The following is an 18574-nucleotide window of genomic DNA, read 5'->3' as shown; positions in this document are numbered from 1 at the left end:
CATCTAACCAGCAGTGATGCAAAACTGGCAAAACTGACGAAAAGAAACATAAGAGATTCAAACTACCCAATTTAAAAAGTCATGGTAGAGATGGTCTATACACAGCAGCAGCAGAATACCAATGTGAATATCTCCCTCGCAGGTAACCTTACCCAAATCAAAGTTTGGAAAAACAAAACTATTAGAAAGCAGTAGCAAAAAATGCACCAAAGTTGAAAAAAACTAACTTGTTCCCAGCTTCCAATAGCATTCTCATATAACGATATTGTTCAAAAACTACAAAGTATTGATAAATGATTCCAAATACAACTTTCAAATCTGATTAACATAAAAAACCAGAAAAATATCAAAACTATAAAACAACTACATAATGCAGTTACCTACTGCTTGCCGCCCCTCTTTGTCTTTAGTTTGACAATTTTTTCTTTTCAATTGTCAACTGATTTGAAGTCGTAGCTCTTTTGCCTTTCCAAGTAAGTTTTCTTGGTGAATATGGCAAATTAGTGGGCATACTCGCGCCATTTTCATCTCCCTTGAAGCCAATTCTCCTAGTACCAGTTGGTCGAAGCCTAGTCTTTTCTTCAGATATTGCCTTAGGCTTTAGAATTGTCTGATCCTCCTCCTCAGATTCATCATCTTCATCAGAAACTACACTTAAAGATGTAATAGGTTGATTGATGTCTTTGAATTTGAAAGTCCAGCAAAGAGGCTTTTCTGTTGACTGGAAGAACAAATAAAATCAGGAGTAGGCATGAAGACACTGATAGATTCTTGACTCGCTAGGGGTGCTGCAACTACCACATCTTGGGCTGTTTGTGCTGATCTTTGAAGCTAAAAAAAAATTGACAAAGTAGTTAAACTGATGGATTAATTAGCATAATTATTGACTACATAAAGATAAATTACTTACCAAAGGACATTTTCTTTGATTGTGACCAGTGTCACCACAATGTCCATGTCATTTTCAATCCTTTTCTTGAAGCTGACCACACCCCCTCCCTCTTTCTTCCCTCAGCTTTTTCTCTTTTCCTCTTAAGCTTTGGTCTACCTACCATTTTAACTATTTCTGGTGGCTCCATAGCACGAGAAGGATCAATTTTCCAGAATTTCTCACCTCTAACAGGTTGTATTTTATGCATATACACTAAATTGTATGTCTCCTTTAAATAACACGGGTGCAAACGAACTTTTGGTTCTTGTTTGTCTTGAAGATAGGCTTTAATGGCATGAGGACATGGAATACCTGTCAAGTCCCACGTTCTACATGTGCACTTCTTCCTAGCAAGATTCACAACATGTCGATCTTCTCCCTCAACCACCTCATAACCTTGGTCTCCATTAGAATGAATGTGACAAGATTGTGCAATGATCAAGTAATCATTATACAGTTCCAAAGCATATGGACTGAAATTTTCTTTCCACTTTCTACCCTCCTCATCAAGTTCTTTCAACCTATTCATTACCTACATATACAAACATTGATATTAAGCTAACCAGTAACTAAAAAAACTGCATGCATATATAGTTATAAAACTGAAAAATAGAATGGTTGGATTGGTTTTGTTAAGCTATACAACCACACTTAGCTTCTGTCACTTAGTTTTAGAGCTTCTGTAACTTTGTCACTTAGTTTTAGCTTCTGTAACTTCTATTTTAAAGTGAAAAAAAATCAAATTAAGTGAAGCGAGTAAAATAATAACTTACCTTAATTCTAATATTTTCTAACATCTTGATTATAGGTTGCGCCCTTGCCTTTAGAATCCATTTATTGAATGACTCTGTAAAATTATTATCACATCCTTGATTCTTGCAGATTGTGTCAAAATATGCCCTGCACCAATGTTGTGCAGGATACCACAACAAATCCTCGACAGCTTGTTCAGACACACTACCTATATTCTTTAATTGATCATGAAATTCTTCTTCATAGGTGCTCCAAGCAGACCACCATAGTAACTTCTTCATTTCTACAGTCTTCCAAATCTTGCTCCAATTTGCTTCTATATGTCTTACACACCATCTATGATGCGCCTTGGGAAAGACTTGAGCAACAGCATCCAGCAGCCCCTATAATAATTAACAACAAAATTAGTTAAATACTACTAGAATAACACTTCAACTAAAAAGCAGAAAATTAAAGTACTATTTACATAAGAATTACCTTTTGCATATCAGACATGAATGTCACTCCTTCACCATCTGTCAACTCTAAGAAATTTCTCAGCAACTCAACGAGGATAGAAGTGTTTCATTGAATCTTGTCCAAGTGCAACCAATAAGATTCCTTTACATATCCCCTTCAAAAAAGTACCGTCCAACCCTATAAATGGCCTCAAACCCCCTTTCCAATCATTTTTCAAGGCTTGAATACACATACATTCTTAGAAATCTTCTTTTTCCTTGTTTCAAAGCTTCTTTAGATATATTTATGACCACATCAGTACCATGATTGCTATCCCTCAATTCTTGAGCATAACCTTCCAACTTATTGAATTCATCAATGTAGCTACCCTCCAATTTCTCTAACACAAGCCTCTTAACCCTTTTCATCTTTGAAAGACTAACATTCAATGAAAAATTATCATCTATATCTTGCCATGTCTGAGACCTTGTACTTCGGATTATTTTGAATTTTTTTCTTAAAGTAGTGAACTAAAGCATCTTGAGTAGCTCTTCTATTCTTCAAAGCTGGCCAACATATGTGTTCTACATTCAAGGTCTTAATTTTGAACCCCTGATCCTGTCTTCAGAAATCAAACACTCAAAGGGACATCCAACATCACACACATTTCAATCTAGTTTTGTCACTTTTATCAACTTTAAGTCCAACCTTCCTAGCGATACAATAAAAGCTCACGATTCTTTTAGCTTCTTTAAGATTTTTAAAGCACATACCTTTGTCCAACTCTAAGAACCTATCTAATCTGTCATTGATTTCTCTATTTTTTTTTCCTTCCTGAACACTTTCAACTCTTCACTACTATAATCACTAGGAATAGGTTCATTATTTTCCTCCTCCTCACTTGATTCACAATCGGTTCCAATTCCAATATCTATTGTATTCACTGTAGGCTCATTAATCAGAGAGATATTTGGAGCAATAACGGGAGTTTCACCCTCATCTACAGCAAACAGTTGAATCACTCTGAAATCATAAGAGAAAATAGATTGCAATGTCCTAATGCTTGAATCATCCTTAAGCATAAAATACCTACCGGTAGGTCCTGTTACTAGGAGCTGCTTTACAGCCTTAAAACCAAACGTTTCTATGAACTCTACATATATATCAATATATGACAACATATCAATAGCATATTCTTTCCAAGACTGACTTAGTTTTTTGATGTAGACTAGTTGAGGAGATAGAACCCACTTTCCCCCATAATGAAATACCAAGTCCACTTTATCAATCATTCTTCAATAAATATCTGTCACAAACAATAAAAAAAGAAGCTTGTCAGACAACTGAATGAATAAACATATTAAACTTTAGGGACTTAAAAAATTATTTGAACAATAAAAAAAGAAGCTTGTTAGACAACTGAATGAATAAACATATTAAACTTTAGGGACTTAAAAAATTATTTTAATGTGAAGACAAAGGAGTAAAGCTATAGGGATCACATGCATTTGAAAAACAGCAAATACAATGAAAAAATATTGACTACAATCATATGAATAAAGAAGCATATAAAATAATAAAAACTTATAACATACATTCAACCAAACAAGCATTAGGTCTTATAATAGGAAGATAAATCAGATTCTAACTAAACCCTAACATTAGATTGATGGGTTCTTCAGTTCTTACTTGAAAACAAAAGTGTTTTACTGATCAGATTAATCGGAGAAGACCACCGGATCAACGATCTATAAATCGCAGCTCCAAGTTTGAATAGCGTGATTTGATTTTATTTTTTTTTTACTAAGAGAGAGTAGTGGATGCTATGCTGTAAAGTGTTTTCCCCCTTTTGATGTTATGATCCGATTTTTTCATAAGATATTTAGTCGGATCGGGTTTTTAGTTGGGTGGGGTAGTGGGATCTGGTTGGGTCATTTATTTTTTTATTAATAATAATAAATTATTAATTAATTAAATTTCTAACCAATAATAAATTGACACGTGTTAACTGTTAAGTGAAAGGGTATTTTTGAGTCTAAAGGTGAAAGAAGGATATTTGTGGACCATTTTCCAAACTTGAAGGGTATATTAGACCATTTTCCGAAATACAAATAATAAGAAAGAAAAAAAGAACATTTGGGAAAAAATTAAAAAGATGTTGAAAGGCTGATCCACACGCCCAGTGAGGTGTGAACAACAGTCAACGTGCCATGTGGGCAAAAAGTGTTTAAATGACTCAAATGTGCAGTGATAATGGAGTTCAATAAAAACAAAGCTAGGTTGAAGTGTTTAAGTGAATTTTTCAAACAACTTTAAGGGGTTGTAGATGACTTAAAATTTTTGCTGACAGTTTACAGATGTTCTTTTTCACCTTGATATTTGTGCACAGTTCTCCAATAGGACTATTTTTATCCATCAACAATTGGAAGTGTTCAATTAATTCCAACAATTAGCTTCACACATTCTTTAATACCAATGATGAAGGTATTTAGTAGCAACTTCTTTGTTTGATTGATTAATCCAAAACATACATATCATCTATATGATATTCTTTTATCAATTTCAGAGACATTCAAAGAGGACAAGGAAATAATGACTTGTAAACCACATAAGTATGATTCAGCTGGAACTTCTGCATCGAGTGAACTCACTCACGAACAGTTGAAAGAAATGTTTAACCTGAATTCAGACACATCATCAGAAGAGGAAATGGAGATGCAAAAGAGAAACAATGACAAGAAGTTGAGGGATGATGAAAGTTTTCTAGAGCGCATGCACAAAAAGATAGAAACAGCATTCAACGACTCTGATTCCGAGGATGATGAGCCCTCTCAAGACCCTGGTTTTGGGGTACACATAAACATTGAAGGCTTGACTGATGAATTGTGCAAGCTGCTTTCAAAAGATGCGAAAGAGTTGAAGTAAAGTAAAGTAGAAAATGATGACGTTGATCTGAAGTAGACAAGAATTAGAACATTCATTTTGGCATACTTAAATTTTTCTCTGGAACTCCTTAGGTAATAGAGCAACAAGAGATAGCAGATATATGAATAGTTCATTGCTTCAGAATGTTCAAGCATAGGGAGAACATTGTTTTTCTATCAACTATTTTTTTCAGTGATCGTCTTCACTTGTCTAATCCCCTCCATATTCCAAATTTATAAGAGCAAGAAAGATATCCAAATCTGGAAATAGCTCCTCGCTTTAAAATGCTAAGATCAATACTATATTTTTTACAGTGATATGCAGGTTACTACTAAAAATAGCAGCAGATTATATACACATAACACACCTCAAGTCCTATAATCCGTATTCACTATTTCCTTCTCCTTTCTCTTTTCCTTAAAAAGCTTTTTAACCTGGCAAAACAATACCAATTTCAAAATAATAATTCAATCGAACATGCATTCAGTTACCACTTACCAGCATCTTCTGGTTAGAATGCTTAGCTCCTAAATGCACTATAGAGAAGAAGACAACCTAACGTATAGTAAGCTGACTGTAACGCGAGCAGCAAAGAAAAGGAATGGCGATGCAATAGAAATTGCAGCAACTACAACTGTGAAACAGCGCAGGCCCTAGAAGAAAAGGCAGACTCACTAGTCTGGAAGCTACAAAGAACTAGATCTTTTGCCGTTAACTCTTATAGAAAGGTATGGCGATGCAATAGAAATTGCAGCAACTATAACTGTGAAACAGCGCAGGCCCTAGAAGAAAGACAGACTCACTAGTCTGGAAGCTACAAAAAACTAGATCTTTTGCTGTTAACTCTTATAACAAGAGCTTGATCACTTCTTCTGTTGAAGTAGGAACACAGCTACAGAGACAAATGTGGAGGAAAAAAGCTCCGCGAAGTGGCATTTTTCTGCTGGATTTTAGTCAATGAAGTGGCCCTTAGCCAGGATAGTTTTTAGAAGAGAGGGATGACTCTATTAAAACTCTACTAATTCTGCTATTAGCTGAACTCCATCAACTGCCAGCTGATATCATAACCTAGCTTGAGATCCATCAACTTGATATTGGTACTACCTATGAAGTACATTATTGGACAACTCTCCACGACGTGATTTTGGTTGGCAATACCAATATTGGAACCCAAAAGTAACCAAGATATCATCCCTGTACATTGAATTATAGAGTTCAACCTACGCAAACCTCTGCAGCACAACAGTATCTCTATCATCCCAGAACTTGTGTCATCAACTTGCCACTATTTTGAGGTACTTCACTATAGAACATCTCTTGTACTCCTACCTAGACTTGAGCAAACAATCTCAGGACTAGGAGAACACATAGGACTTTGAATCTCACTGATTGAACGGTTCCATTGGCTGGTGTGAAGAAAACAACAATGACCAAGGGAACTTGATCAAATAAAGCTATAACTTGGTCCTTTGCAACCGGGAAATTTATTGGCTAATTGAATCGACTTCAGCTTTGACATGATACCCCAAAGATTGAGGACTGTAGATCTAGAGTCAGGAGGATCATTTGACCTCTATTTGGGAGGAGACGCAGACGACATGAACAATTAAATTAAAAAACACAGGATATCCAAAACAATCTTGCCTCACTGTTTTGTTTCTTAGATACTCATATTTTCCTATACTATCAGCAATAGGTGTTCACATGAGACCCTCATCTTCTTAGACTTGGACATTATCAACTAAAATTATCTGCTGTGGTACAATAGTTTCTGGCACATGTCTGCAGAATGTTTTTATCCAGAGGACCTCATCTTCTTGGATTGCCTTAAAGAATAAGCCATCAAGTTGTTCCTCTACCCAGGAAAAACATGGAAACGTACACAGAGATCCTCTAGAAAGAACATACTCTCATTTTTCCAGTTTTTAGTAAATGGGCATCCTGGTGCACTAAAGCTCCGGCTATGTCGGGGTCCGAGGAAGGATCGAACCCGAAGGGTTTATTGTACGCAATTTTACCCTACTTACTGCTTCACGGCTTGAATTCGTGACCTCTTGGTCACATGGAATCAACTTTACCAGTTACTCCAAGGCTCCCTCCCCTTTCATTTTCCTAAATTTCAGTAACCTGATAAAAATAGACTACAGTTTTTCTGGAGAGCCATCTCAAATTGCTACACACAATTTCTAAATCTACTTTCAACTTTATGTGGAGTTAACCATAATGCAGGCCATCAAGATGCTCCCATCATAACTTGTAACCTTCTAGCTATCTACACTAAATTACCACAACAGAGAATGAGTTCATCTTGTTAATTAACGAACATGAAATTTGTTTGTCACTTGTCTTCCATCACTTTTCGTTTAACCATAATGCAGGCCATCAGGATGCTCCCATCATAACTTGTAAACTTCCAGCTATCTACACTAAATTAGCCACAACTAGAGAAAGAGTTCATCTTGTTAATTAACAAACATGTAATTTGTTTGTCACTTGCCTTCCATCACTTTTTGTTGAAATTACAAGTTTGATATGGACATAATCGAGAAGCCTATACAGATGGTTACTCAATGTATGAGAGAATTTAAAGCATAGGTGGCCAACAAATTAGTTTTTAATAAGAAAAACTGCAAGATATATTTCTCCCGTAAGAAATCATTGTCGTCGTCATCCATTGCGCTTATCAAAGCAAAAGTAGTCAGCATTATCAGAAAGATGTCATTTATTGTACCTTTTAGAATCTTGTAGGACAAAATTGACTTCTACCTGAGGAAGCACATTAGGAGATGAATGAGGAGACCTCATTCCTTTTTTAGCCTTCATCAGTATGTCTAACTTGAATCATCCTTCCATGATCATAGGCACCTGAATATGTTATTAAGGGCATCTTAAAGACCAACAGAATGTGTGCAATAACCTAAGACAGATTTAAAGGAAAAAGGATAGGCAAGAAGTGCACCCAGGACTCAAATGAAGGCAAGTAAATTGAATCAGCTCCACCTCAATATCATCAAAAGAGAACTTAAAGCACAGTTAAGCCCTAAAGCGAGGCTCAAAATGTGTTGAGCGTTTCACCTCGCTTAATGTGAGCTTCAGTGTCGTTATTAATTTTCTAAGGCATACTTTTCCTTGCCAATGAGCCTCTTCTAAAGAGGCGAACTAAACAATTGAAGTTACACTTTATCGTAATTTTTTCAATTTTTTTTTTTTTTGACAAAGGTAACATTTTGTATTATTCATCAGCATCAGGCTGATATCCAAAAATTTACAACCTATCCTGTGTAGGAGTAACAGAAAAAGAGAAAAAAATGAAAAACAAAAGCTATCCCTAGACCCTCCTTCATCTTTTAATGATCCTAGTATGTTACAATAGCCACAGGGTCATCTATATACTCAGAACTACACCAGTAGCAAAAAGTGATAATGCAGCTCATTTTAATCTTGTGTAATGGGCTGCTCTTATTCTCAAAACATCTAGAATTCCTCTCCTTTCATATGGTCCACCAGATAACTGCTAGGACAATTCTCCATCTACTCTTATCAGTACTACCACTGCCTCTGAAACTAGTAAATAGATTCCACAACTGGCTAACCACTTTACAGTTTAGAAAGTGATGGTTGATTGTCTCTGCATACTGCTCACAGAAAAAACATCTTGGACTCAACTATAACCACTTTATGTGGGATCTTTACCTTCCATATAAGTTTCCAAGGTAAAAACCTGATTTGATTTCCCAACTGGTTCATATCTCTATATGCAGAGATATGCAGAGCTGACAGTGAGGTAACCTTTACTTTGACAATTCCATCTGAGAGTGTCATCTCCTTCCTTGAGGCCTAAAAGCTGATCAAGTGTGCCATAAAACTCAGTTAATCTCTCTAACTCCAAGTCTGGCATTTATCTTCTATAGGTCAGGTTCCATCCATGCTCAGACCATACTTCTTGAAGTGTAGACATTTTTTTTTTTTTGAAACTGGTAAGGTTGTATTCTTCAGCTTTAAAGGTATGCTGGCCACCTCCAAAAATTACAAGCTTCCTATTAGATCTATAATTTGATCAGCGTCCTCTATACATAATTGTTTACAACAAAAAAGTCAAGATACAAGACAATTTCATTTAACTTTCTGAATGGAATTGGGCTTATCTTCAAAACATCTACCATTCCTTTCCATCCATACCGACCACCATATACATGATGGAATCAGTTTCCACCAGCTCTGTTGGTTCTTGCTTCCCCCTCTCCTTCTTGAAGTGTAGACATTTGTTGTTAATTCAGTTGATAGATATCTGGGAATAAGCACTTGAGACCAGTGTTTTGGACGGCGAAAGACGACAAGAGGCGACACGGCTTTGTCTCGCCACGCGGCGACGCGATCGCTTTTTGGAAGTGCGGCGACAATTAATACCATTAAATTAAAATATTTAACTACATATATAAATAATCATAATCTCAATAGCAATAATATAATAGTAATAATTTCAAGTCAAAAAATAAAAATAGATAATAGATACTGAGTTTTTACTTATTGTGAAAAAAAAAATACAGGAAGAAGTAGAAGAAGAAAAACAGAGGAGAAAATCAAAGAAGAAGAAAGTAGAAGAAGAAAAAAAATTAAGAAGAAATCAGCAAACTATGAGTAACGACTCGCCAGTGGAGAAAATAAGAAGAAAGTAGAAAAAGAAGAAAAAACATAGAACGACTTACCAATCGTCATTTAATGGAGTCGCCGGAATCACTTGCAGTTACAGTCGTCTTAGTCGCAGTCGCCTCTCAGTGGTAGCGGTCAAAGCAAAATGGAAATAAAAGCCCTAAAATTACCTTTTATCCTTAAGACCCTAATTTTAAAAAATAAAAAAGTATCGCCTTTAGTGCCTCGCCTCGTCGTCATTCTCGCTTTTGGTTTCGCCTTTCATAGGTTGCATCGCCACGAAGGCAGATGGTGACACTGCCTCGCCTCACCGCCATTCACCATTGGCGACATGGCACTCGCTAAAGATAACACTGCTTGAGACTTCCATTTCCTAGCCAATTATCTTCCCAAAAATTGATCTTCCCGCCATTTTTCACCTTGAAACTAGTATTCATAAAGAAAGAATGCCATAGATTCCTAATTGATCTCCATAAACTAGTTCCATATGCAGTACATCCTTTGTTTTCACGGACCCTTCCTTTTCATATTTGGCTTGGATCACCTTCCCCGTAGAGACTGACCTTCTAAAGTAAACCTCCACAACCACTCCATGTTTGCTTTCTCAAATTCCTGATGGCTAATCCACCTTGCTTCTTGGACAGCAACAAAGTTTTTCATTTGACCAGATGGAAACCTTTATATTCTTTTTCACCATGCCAGAAAAATTTTATCCTCAATGCATCTATTCTGTCTTCCACCTTGACAGGAAGGGGAAGGCCAGACATCAGACAAGTTGGTAAATCATCTAGTACTGAGTTGATCAAAACTAGTATACCACCTCTGAATAAATAGTGACCTCCATCTAGACAGCCTTTTCTCACATCTCTCCACTGCACCATTCCAAATCTCTTTGGACTTGCTTTTGACTCCCAAAGGCATGCCCAAGTATGTAGATGATAACTGTCCTACTTCCCCACCGTAGATGTCGATTAATTGATGCATTGTAGTTACTTCATTGACATGAAAAATGAGGCCCTTCCTCTGGTTGATGTGTAGCACTGAGATAGCCTCAAATAAGAGCATCATCTACATATTACAGATGAGTGACTTCCAGTCGGTTGCTCCCCTCTTTTGCCACATTAAAACCCCTTATCCATCCATTTCTGTGAGCTGTGAGCTGTTTTGTACATATTGTTCCGACCTTCCATGGCTAGAAGGAATAGGAATGGAGATAGTGGGTCACCTTGTCTCAGGCCCCTGTTTGTAGGGAAGAATCTCTCTGGAGAGCCATTTATCAACACAGAGTACTTGAAAGCTAAGTTGCTCGGACTCTCCAAAAATATTGTCGCACCCGTGTTGGATCCTTCAAAAATACACTACTTTAAAAGGATCCATCTCGCACTCGTCAATATTTTTGAAGAGTTCGAGCAACATAGCTTGACAATACAAATACAGAACCTTATCCATCTGATCCATTTTGTCCCAAAGCCCATTCTCCGTAGCATTCAAACCAGGTACTCCCAATTGACATGATCATATGCCTTCGTATATCTAATTTGCACATTATTTCTGAGGTTTTCTCCTTCAATCTGGAATCTAGGCACTCCTTTGCAATGAGTGCAGCATCAATAATCAGTCTTCCTCTCAAAAAAGCCATTTGTTGTGTGTCAATAAACTTCTGCATCACCTTCTTTAACCTTTCTATGAGAATTTTTGGAGATCAGCTTGTATACACTTCCTATCCGGCTGATTGGTCTGAAATCTCTCAATTCTTTAGCTCCGCTCTTCTTTGGGATAAGGGCAATGTAAGTTGCATTGAAGCTCTTTTCAAAGACTTCCTAAGAATGGAAATGGAAGTTCTAAATAGTTGCCATCAAATCTCCCTTTAAAATCTCCAAGCACTTCACAAAGAACTCCATGGTGTACCCATCCGGTCCTGGTTCTTTGTCAACAGCACAAGTGTTAAGCCCCCTCAGGACCACATCTTCCTCAAAAGGTTTCTCTAAGCATTAATTTTTGCTTTACATTATTGAACTTTTCCTTCCATTCAGTTGAGTATAAAAATTCTGGAACCAGACTCAATTTGTTTCCCCTAGTCCAAGTGTAATTTCCCCCATCAAGTTGCGGATCAATCAGCTCCATATCCTTTATCAAAGTAGAAAATTCATCCATCTAGATGGAAGTTCTAGAGTGTTTCTCTTTTCTAAGGCATATCTTACAATGTTGAAGTCACCACCTAGAATCCATGGTCTAGTGAACTTTTGGTTAAGATAAAGATTAATGGATAGAAAGATTCATGGGTCAAAGCGAAAGGAGCTCAGACTAGCTTTCGCATCTTCTCTTTGGCACCTTGGCTTGGGGAGTGCTCTCTCTCTTCTAAGGCTTCTAAATGCCCCAATTTCCCACCATATTTCTTGTCTTTCAAGGTTGCACGTGGTGCATACACCCCTGTCATACGCCATACAAAATCACTATTCTTTGACTTGAAACTACAAGTCAGAGTGTAAGAAACAGTTTCCACAACTTCTCCCTCCCAAGCTTTACTATCCCATAGAATAAGAATCTTTCTAACTTTGTTTCTTGTAAACATACAACATCTGCCTTCCACTCCTACAACACAATAATTAATAATTCTCCTCTTATCTCAGCAATTCAGTCCCCTCACATTCCATGATATTATCTTCACATTCACCATGTCCCTATGATTTTTCCTTTCCCCCGCTTCTTGACCCATTACTCTCAAATTCATGTCAATAGCCAACCCTTTTAATTCCTGCAAACCCCTGAGTTTGGTCGAATGTCCCACTTGATTTTCTGCTTCCTTGATCACAATGTGCATTTTACTGTCTATTTTTTTTGAAAAGGGCCAAAGCTTCTTTTCTACACCGGTGAAGACCACTCCCAACTACTTACTCAGCTTAATTATAGTTTGATGTACCCAGATTGATGCGTCCATCTCCCCATCACTTTCTTCTTCAACATCATGGAAGTTTAAAGGTTCAGCATCTTCAATATTCCAAGACTCTGTTTCCGCTTCATCTGCTATTTGCAAGTATGATTGAGATTCAAGAGAGATCGTATTAGCTCTTTCCTCGTCTATGGATGCTACAGCGTCGACAAAATCCTCTCGCTCTCTAGGATTTTTGAATTCCACCAAAGAACTCTTTTTGTTCTTCTGTGATTACCTCTCCAGTAACACAGCCAAAGAATTCTCCTTTGCTAAAAATGGCTTCTACCTCGTACTCCATAGGATCTAAGCTTAGAGACCACTGTTCTTTTTGTCAAAAAGTAATCCAGAATTTGGGCTTCATTAAATGAGTTTGGGCCTTCGTTAAAATACAGACCCTTTGTTTCTAAGCTTTCTTTTCCTGTAGGACTCGGCCCGTCCTCTTTATGATCTAAAACTTTTACATATGTTGCTGGGTCCATGACAGCTGTTAGGTTTGTTGTGCATCCCACGTGCCTGTCACCATTTGTGCCAACAATTGAATTGATATTTCCTCATCCATGTTTTTTAATTGTCCAAGGGTTATTGTCCAGCGACTTCTTCAACTCTCCGGTTACCACCAAGGTTTGAATTTGGCCAAATCGGAATCATAAAGGTACGACCTTTTTCCGATAGCTTGATCTCTTTTGGAGTGGTTTCTTTATCACCTTTGACTCTCACCCTTGCCCATTTTAGGTGATTCTTTAGAGAAGTTTCTTCTTCAATTTCTAGCCATCCACCACATTATTCACCAATGGCTTTGAATGCACTTTTTGTCCAGAGATGTAGCGGGATGCCCATAGCTCTAATCCAAGTTGAGTTCTTTCGTTAAGTACAGCATACGACTGTTTGCGACCACCATTGGAGATACAACTTCAAATGCTTCCAAGTCCACTCTCCATGAAGGATTTGTTCTCCTATGTGCTTATTAGGGAACTCAAAGAGGAAAGAGTTTCCATTCCTCTCATAAATGTTACCCCAAAAGCCTTGCTCCATGTACTGGTGGCCCATCTTCTAATATCTGCAAGAGTGGGTATATCCTTCTCCCCTACACAAAGGTCCCAACAATGAACCTTCCAAGTAAACCTTGTTGAACTTCTGCGTCAGCATCATTTATGACCATGTTTCCCCAATTTCTTTGTTCATATATTTGTCATTCATGCTTATGATTATTAATCTTGGGCTAACATTTTTTTTCCTCTCTTTATGCTATCTTTCATTAAAGTCCATGCTTTCTTCGCGTTTACGCTTAAAGTCCCAACAGACCTCGGAGCTTTTTAGTGCTTTTTGCTTTTGATAACACTGCTCCACCTTGCATAGTTCCCTTACTGATTGTATAATTGCCACAATTTTACTTTCCACCCCACACACTCAAATACATTTAGGATGCATGTGTAAGTGCGGTCGAATGAAAATTTTCTCATCACGATTAAGAGACTAGTAAATGCAGTTTCCTACAAACCCAGCAAAGAGAAAGAATGATGATGCAGGAGAAAGTGCCACTCAACTGAAACAGGTCAATAGTGGGGACGTCAAATTTACGGGAACGTGCAATTTTTGAAAAATGGGGGAAGTGATATAACTGTTTCAGCTGCTGGAAACAACACTGGCCATAGAAGATAAGTCAGACTCACTCGTGTGGAGCTACAAAGAACTGGATCTTTCACTGTTTACTCTTACTACAAGAGTTTGATCTCTTCCATTGCTAGATCTTTCACTGTCATCCATAAATACAAATATGGAGAAACAAAGCACCAGACAGTGGCACTTTTCCACTTGACTTTGGCCCCTGAAGCTTCCACTTACCCAAGATAATTTACAGAGAAGAGGGATGACTATATGTAACAGATGTCATTTGTCTGAATACAGAGATTTTAAATCATCTCTTCATACATAGTCCCGTAATAGCACATCTAAGGCAGCTATTCCTGACTATATTCAATGTTAAGTGGGTATGGCAATAACAGCAAAAGAATTAATGCAATGATGGTAATACAAGGTCCTAAACAAACAGAGAGAAATCTGGGACACAAATCCTCCCTGCATATGCTGGGAGGTGGAAAGAAAGGAACCAGAGAGTTTTTCAAAGAAAATCTGGTAACATCTTTAGATTAAGAATAGATGAATTTCACTTTTTTGATTTTGCCGTAAAATGTAGAAAGCACACTGAATTTCCCGTTAGTTACAGTAGGCGGAATTGTGATGTACATGCACAAAAGTAAAGCTGAGTAATAAAAAAAAATTACCTTATTAATTAAAAAGATATTGCAGCAATGGAAAATTTTAGCTTCATAAGCATTGGTCCTCCAGTGCTTTTGACATAACAAAAAAGGTTCTGCTCTTTTAGGTTCTCAATAATTGATTCGACATAATTTTCCTAACGTGAAAAGTAATAAGCAGAACTGCAGAAGCCTTCCGTGAGAAGTAACAGGCAATTGGCTTTTCTGTCTCTTTTAAGGAAAGAAAATTCTAAATTAGGATACAAACCAAACAAAGTGAAGTAAACACAAAATCAGTCATACATTTTGATCCAAACTAAATATTTCCTCCTATGATGTACCATTGATCATGAAAGTTGAATATTACAGGAAAGTAGAATTCATGTTCTAACCACACTGGAAACGCACATCAAAACAGTTCATTTTACAAAAGTTATTCAGAAGAAGTGATTGGCATTTCTCCGAGCAGTAAACGCAGGTTCTCTTAAGGAATGACTGTACCTTCAAGAAGTGTCAGTGCATCCATCATCAAATTCACTGTAAGTGGTAATAGAACATCAGTGTGGAATGAGTAGTAGTGCAAGCCACGAATTTGAGCCCTATCAATAGCTGAATCTTGGTAGTGTTTAAGTGGGAGGAGGTAGGAGCGGATCCTTACTTTCCGTGTTCCAAATATGTGTACCAACTGAAGCTAGGCCAGCTACCCCAGGGAATTTCTCAAGAGGGAAAAAAAGAATCGATGATGAAGCTTCAGCCTAAAATCATAAATCAATAAGACTAACCAAAATACAACATAAAGTTACATCAGAAAAAGTGGAAGTCGCATGATCAAGATGTATAAAGCAAATAAATCTTCTCTTCCAACTTGGCCTTAGAAAAGATGAAACTTAAAAGTGTTGCAATCTTTAAAAGACATCAACCATCTTGAATTGCTCAGACAATATATCCCAGTTGCACCTCAATATGGCGGGAATTATCTTTGCAAAGTTTAGTTACTAGAGAACACAAAATACGTTCTCTGACAACATGACCTAACCTAAGCATGTAATCTAAAATGGATAAAGAGTCATCCAACTTATCTGCTTGAGAAAGATGATAAATCAGTTTCTCAAAAGTTTTTCTCCTTGGTTTGAGACTACTTTTCATCATACTACTCAACCAATCTAGCCCCTCTGTCACATATCCTTGCTTGATCAATCCAAGTATGATAGAATCGTGAGTTGATGCTGCAGGTTTGACACCTCTATCCTGCATATCGTTCCACAATGACTTCGCTTCCAAAATATGGCCAATATCACAAAGTTTCTCAATTAGCACTGTATAAGATGCAGGTGATGGTTGCAACCCCTGCTTTAACAGTTCATATAAAAACTGAAGACCTTCAGCTATCTTCCCATTCTTGCAGAAACCCTGAATAAGAGAATTATATGTGATCACATCATGGGCAACACCTTTCTCGACCATTTTATTAAACAAGTTGTGAGCTTCTTCTACTCTTCCATTGAGACACAGCCCGTAAATCATGGTATTATATGTCACAGTGGTCTCTCCATGTCCTTTCTCACACATTTGCTTATAAAGACTTTCAGCTTCACTTAGATGGTTGTTTGTTAAATACCCATGGATGATTGTGTTATATGTGTATACATTGGGATTGAATCCCTTTTGAATCATCTCAAACCATAGTTTCCGGGCATCTCCAAGCAATTTCATTTTACAGAGACCATTAATCATCGTTGTATACATAACCATATCAGGAGCATAGCCTCTATTCTTTAGATCATTAAATATCCGAAACGCTTCACGCCTCTTTCTCGTTTCACATAGTCCCTGAATAACATGCTGATAAGTGGATATATCAACAGAACAATTAGTTGCAATCATTGAATGAAGAAGAGATGACAGTCTAAAGTAATCTCTATTCTTGCATGATTCGTAAATCAGCCTATTAAAAGCAACACTACTAGGGGCATGCCCAGCTTCCAAAACCTGTCGCAGAAGATGATGACCTTTTGGAACATTGTTCTCCACACAAAATGCTTGAATCAAGTGCCCAATTGCATCTACATCTGCTACAACACCAGATTCTATCATATCCTCATACAATTTCCAGACAATGTCAGTTCTTCCAGCTCTAATAGAATCTGAAAGGGCTGAATTCCAAACTTTCAATGATGGGCAGTGGCCAACACCTCTCAATTCAATAAACACATCGAGGGCATCCTCAATCAATCCATTTTGACAAAGACACTGAATGTAGGCCTCCAAACAACTAGGTTGAGGCACAAATTTCATCTTTTGCCGAAAACATTTGGCTGCACTGGCAGCTTTGGCTTGTACAAGCCCACTAAATATTACTTCATCAGAGAACTGATCCCTCAAAAATCCATTTTGAGAACTAAGCCAATAATAAAACCGAAGTGACAACAGAGGATTTTTTTGTGCCTTCAGAACCTCAGCATAGAATCTTGGATCAGTAAAATTAACAGTGGGAAAATCCGATAACAATATTTGTTCCCATCTGGGTCGTGTCCGTATGACTTTGCACACATCTTTAGCTATCTCAACAAAGCTCTGTTGCTCACTTTGATGATTTTCTGGACTTGATTGATCTGGACTTTCCGCAGCAGCTTCACCTTCAACCCCACTATTAGTTCCAGCAATACTAAGGTTACGGATTGGGGAGTTAACGTTTTGGCGAGTGCACAAGCTTGTGACGAATAATGGAGGTCTAGCCATTCAATTCTGCAGATAGTTTAATCAAATTCAAATCATTATCCAGAAATGCCAATCAAATATTCAGCTAAAATACATAAATTTACATACATGGAACGCCTCTTTATATGCACATTTAAGAGTGTACAAATAGCAATATGAGATACAAATGCGAAAATGTATTTTTCAAATCAGCAAACTCTTCAACAAAAATCAAATGGGTTATCCAGATATTTCAATCAAATTTTCAGATAAAATAAATGCAAGAAAGAGTTTAAAATAAAATTCAAATAGGTACACAGAAAATCCAACAAATTTTAGCTTAAAAGCATGAGTTAACACAAATTAGTTCTTCTTCAGTAAAACACAAACGGGTGTTCGAAAATGAAAGCAAAAAATCAGTTAAATACATGAATCTGAGATATAAAATGCAGCAAAGATTCTGCAATAGAATTCAAATGGGTATCATAAAAGCCAAAAAGAAAGAGCAAAGAAAATATTTCCAATGAAAAATAATTACCTTTGTAGACTTATAAGAAGGAAAGCTAGTGTCTTGATCTTTCAAGAACCATGCTGAAACTTTTTTTTCATATATAATTCTGAGTCAGGAGAATCCCTATACTGAAAATTTGGGAGAAGAATGCTTTAAATCTTAGAAAAATAACAAATGAGGAATCTTACTGATTGGTGAGAATGGAAGATGGTATTATTCTGAAAAAATTGCGGTGTGTGTAGTGAAGCTACAAATATGAGAGGAAGAAGACGACTATTTAATTTGGCATTCACAGAAATAGTTGTACCTATTGAGCCAAACAAAGCCTATCTTTTGTTGGGCCTGTATATTCTTCCGTTGATTGGGCCGAGCCCGCTTTTTTTCTACAAAAAATTACATAAAATTACAAATTTAAGAGACATTAATACATAAAAAAAAAAATATTTTTTAAATAATTACTTACAATTTTAAATTTAATATTT

General features: G+C 36.9%; 1 protein-coding gene across 1 annotated transcript; it reads right to left on the bottom strand.

Moving 5' to 3' along the window:
* Positions 1-212: 212 nt before the first annotated feature.
* LOC107841878 (pentatricopeptide repeat-containing protein At5g18950) lies at positions 213-18371 on the bottom strand. Its single transcript, XM_047398965.1, has 7 exons — positions 18120-18371; positions 15386-17629; positions 3812-7912; positions 2162-3428; positions 1705-2067; positions 911-1463; positions 213-831 (listed from the first exon to the last, which is right to left on the bottom strand). The coding sequence occupies exon 2, from the start codon at positions 17621-17623 to the stop codon at positions 15818-15820; it is 1806 nt and encodes a 601-aa protein (XP_047254921.1). The 5' UTR covers positions 17624-17629; positions 18120-18371; the 3' UTR covers positions 213-831; positions 911-1463; positions 1705-2067; positions 2162-3428; positions 3812-7912; positions 15386-15817.
* Between the last annotated feature and the right edge of the window lie 203 nt (positions 18372-18574).

This window comes from Capsicum annuum, chromosome 1 (assembly GCF_002878395.1).
Source record: "Capsicum annuum cultivar UCD-10X-F1 chromosome 1, UCD10Xv1.1, whole genome shotgun sequence".
NCBI lineage: Eukaryota > Viridiplantae > Streptophyta > Magnoliopsida > Solanales > Solanaceae > Capsicum > Capsicum annuum.
This window is presented reverse-complemented; position numbering and strand designations above follow the sequence as displayed.

Coding starts and splice junctions, on each gene's coding strand:
- LOC107841878 (XM_047398965.1), bottom strand. CDS start 17,623: ATGGCTAGACCTCCATTATTCGTCACAAGCTTGTGCACTCGCCAAAAC.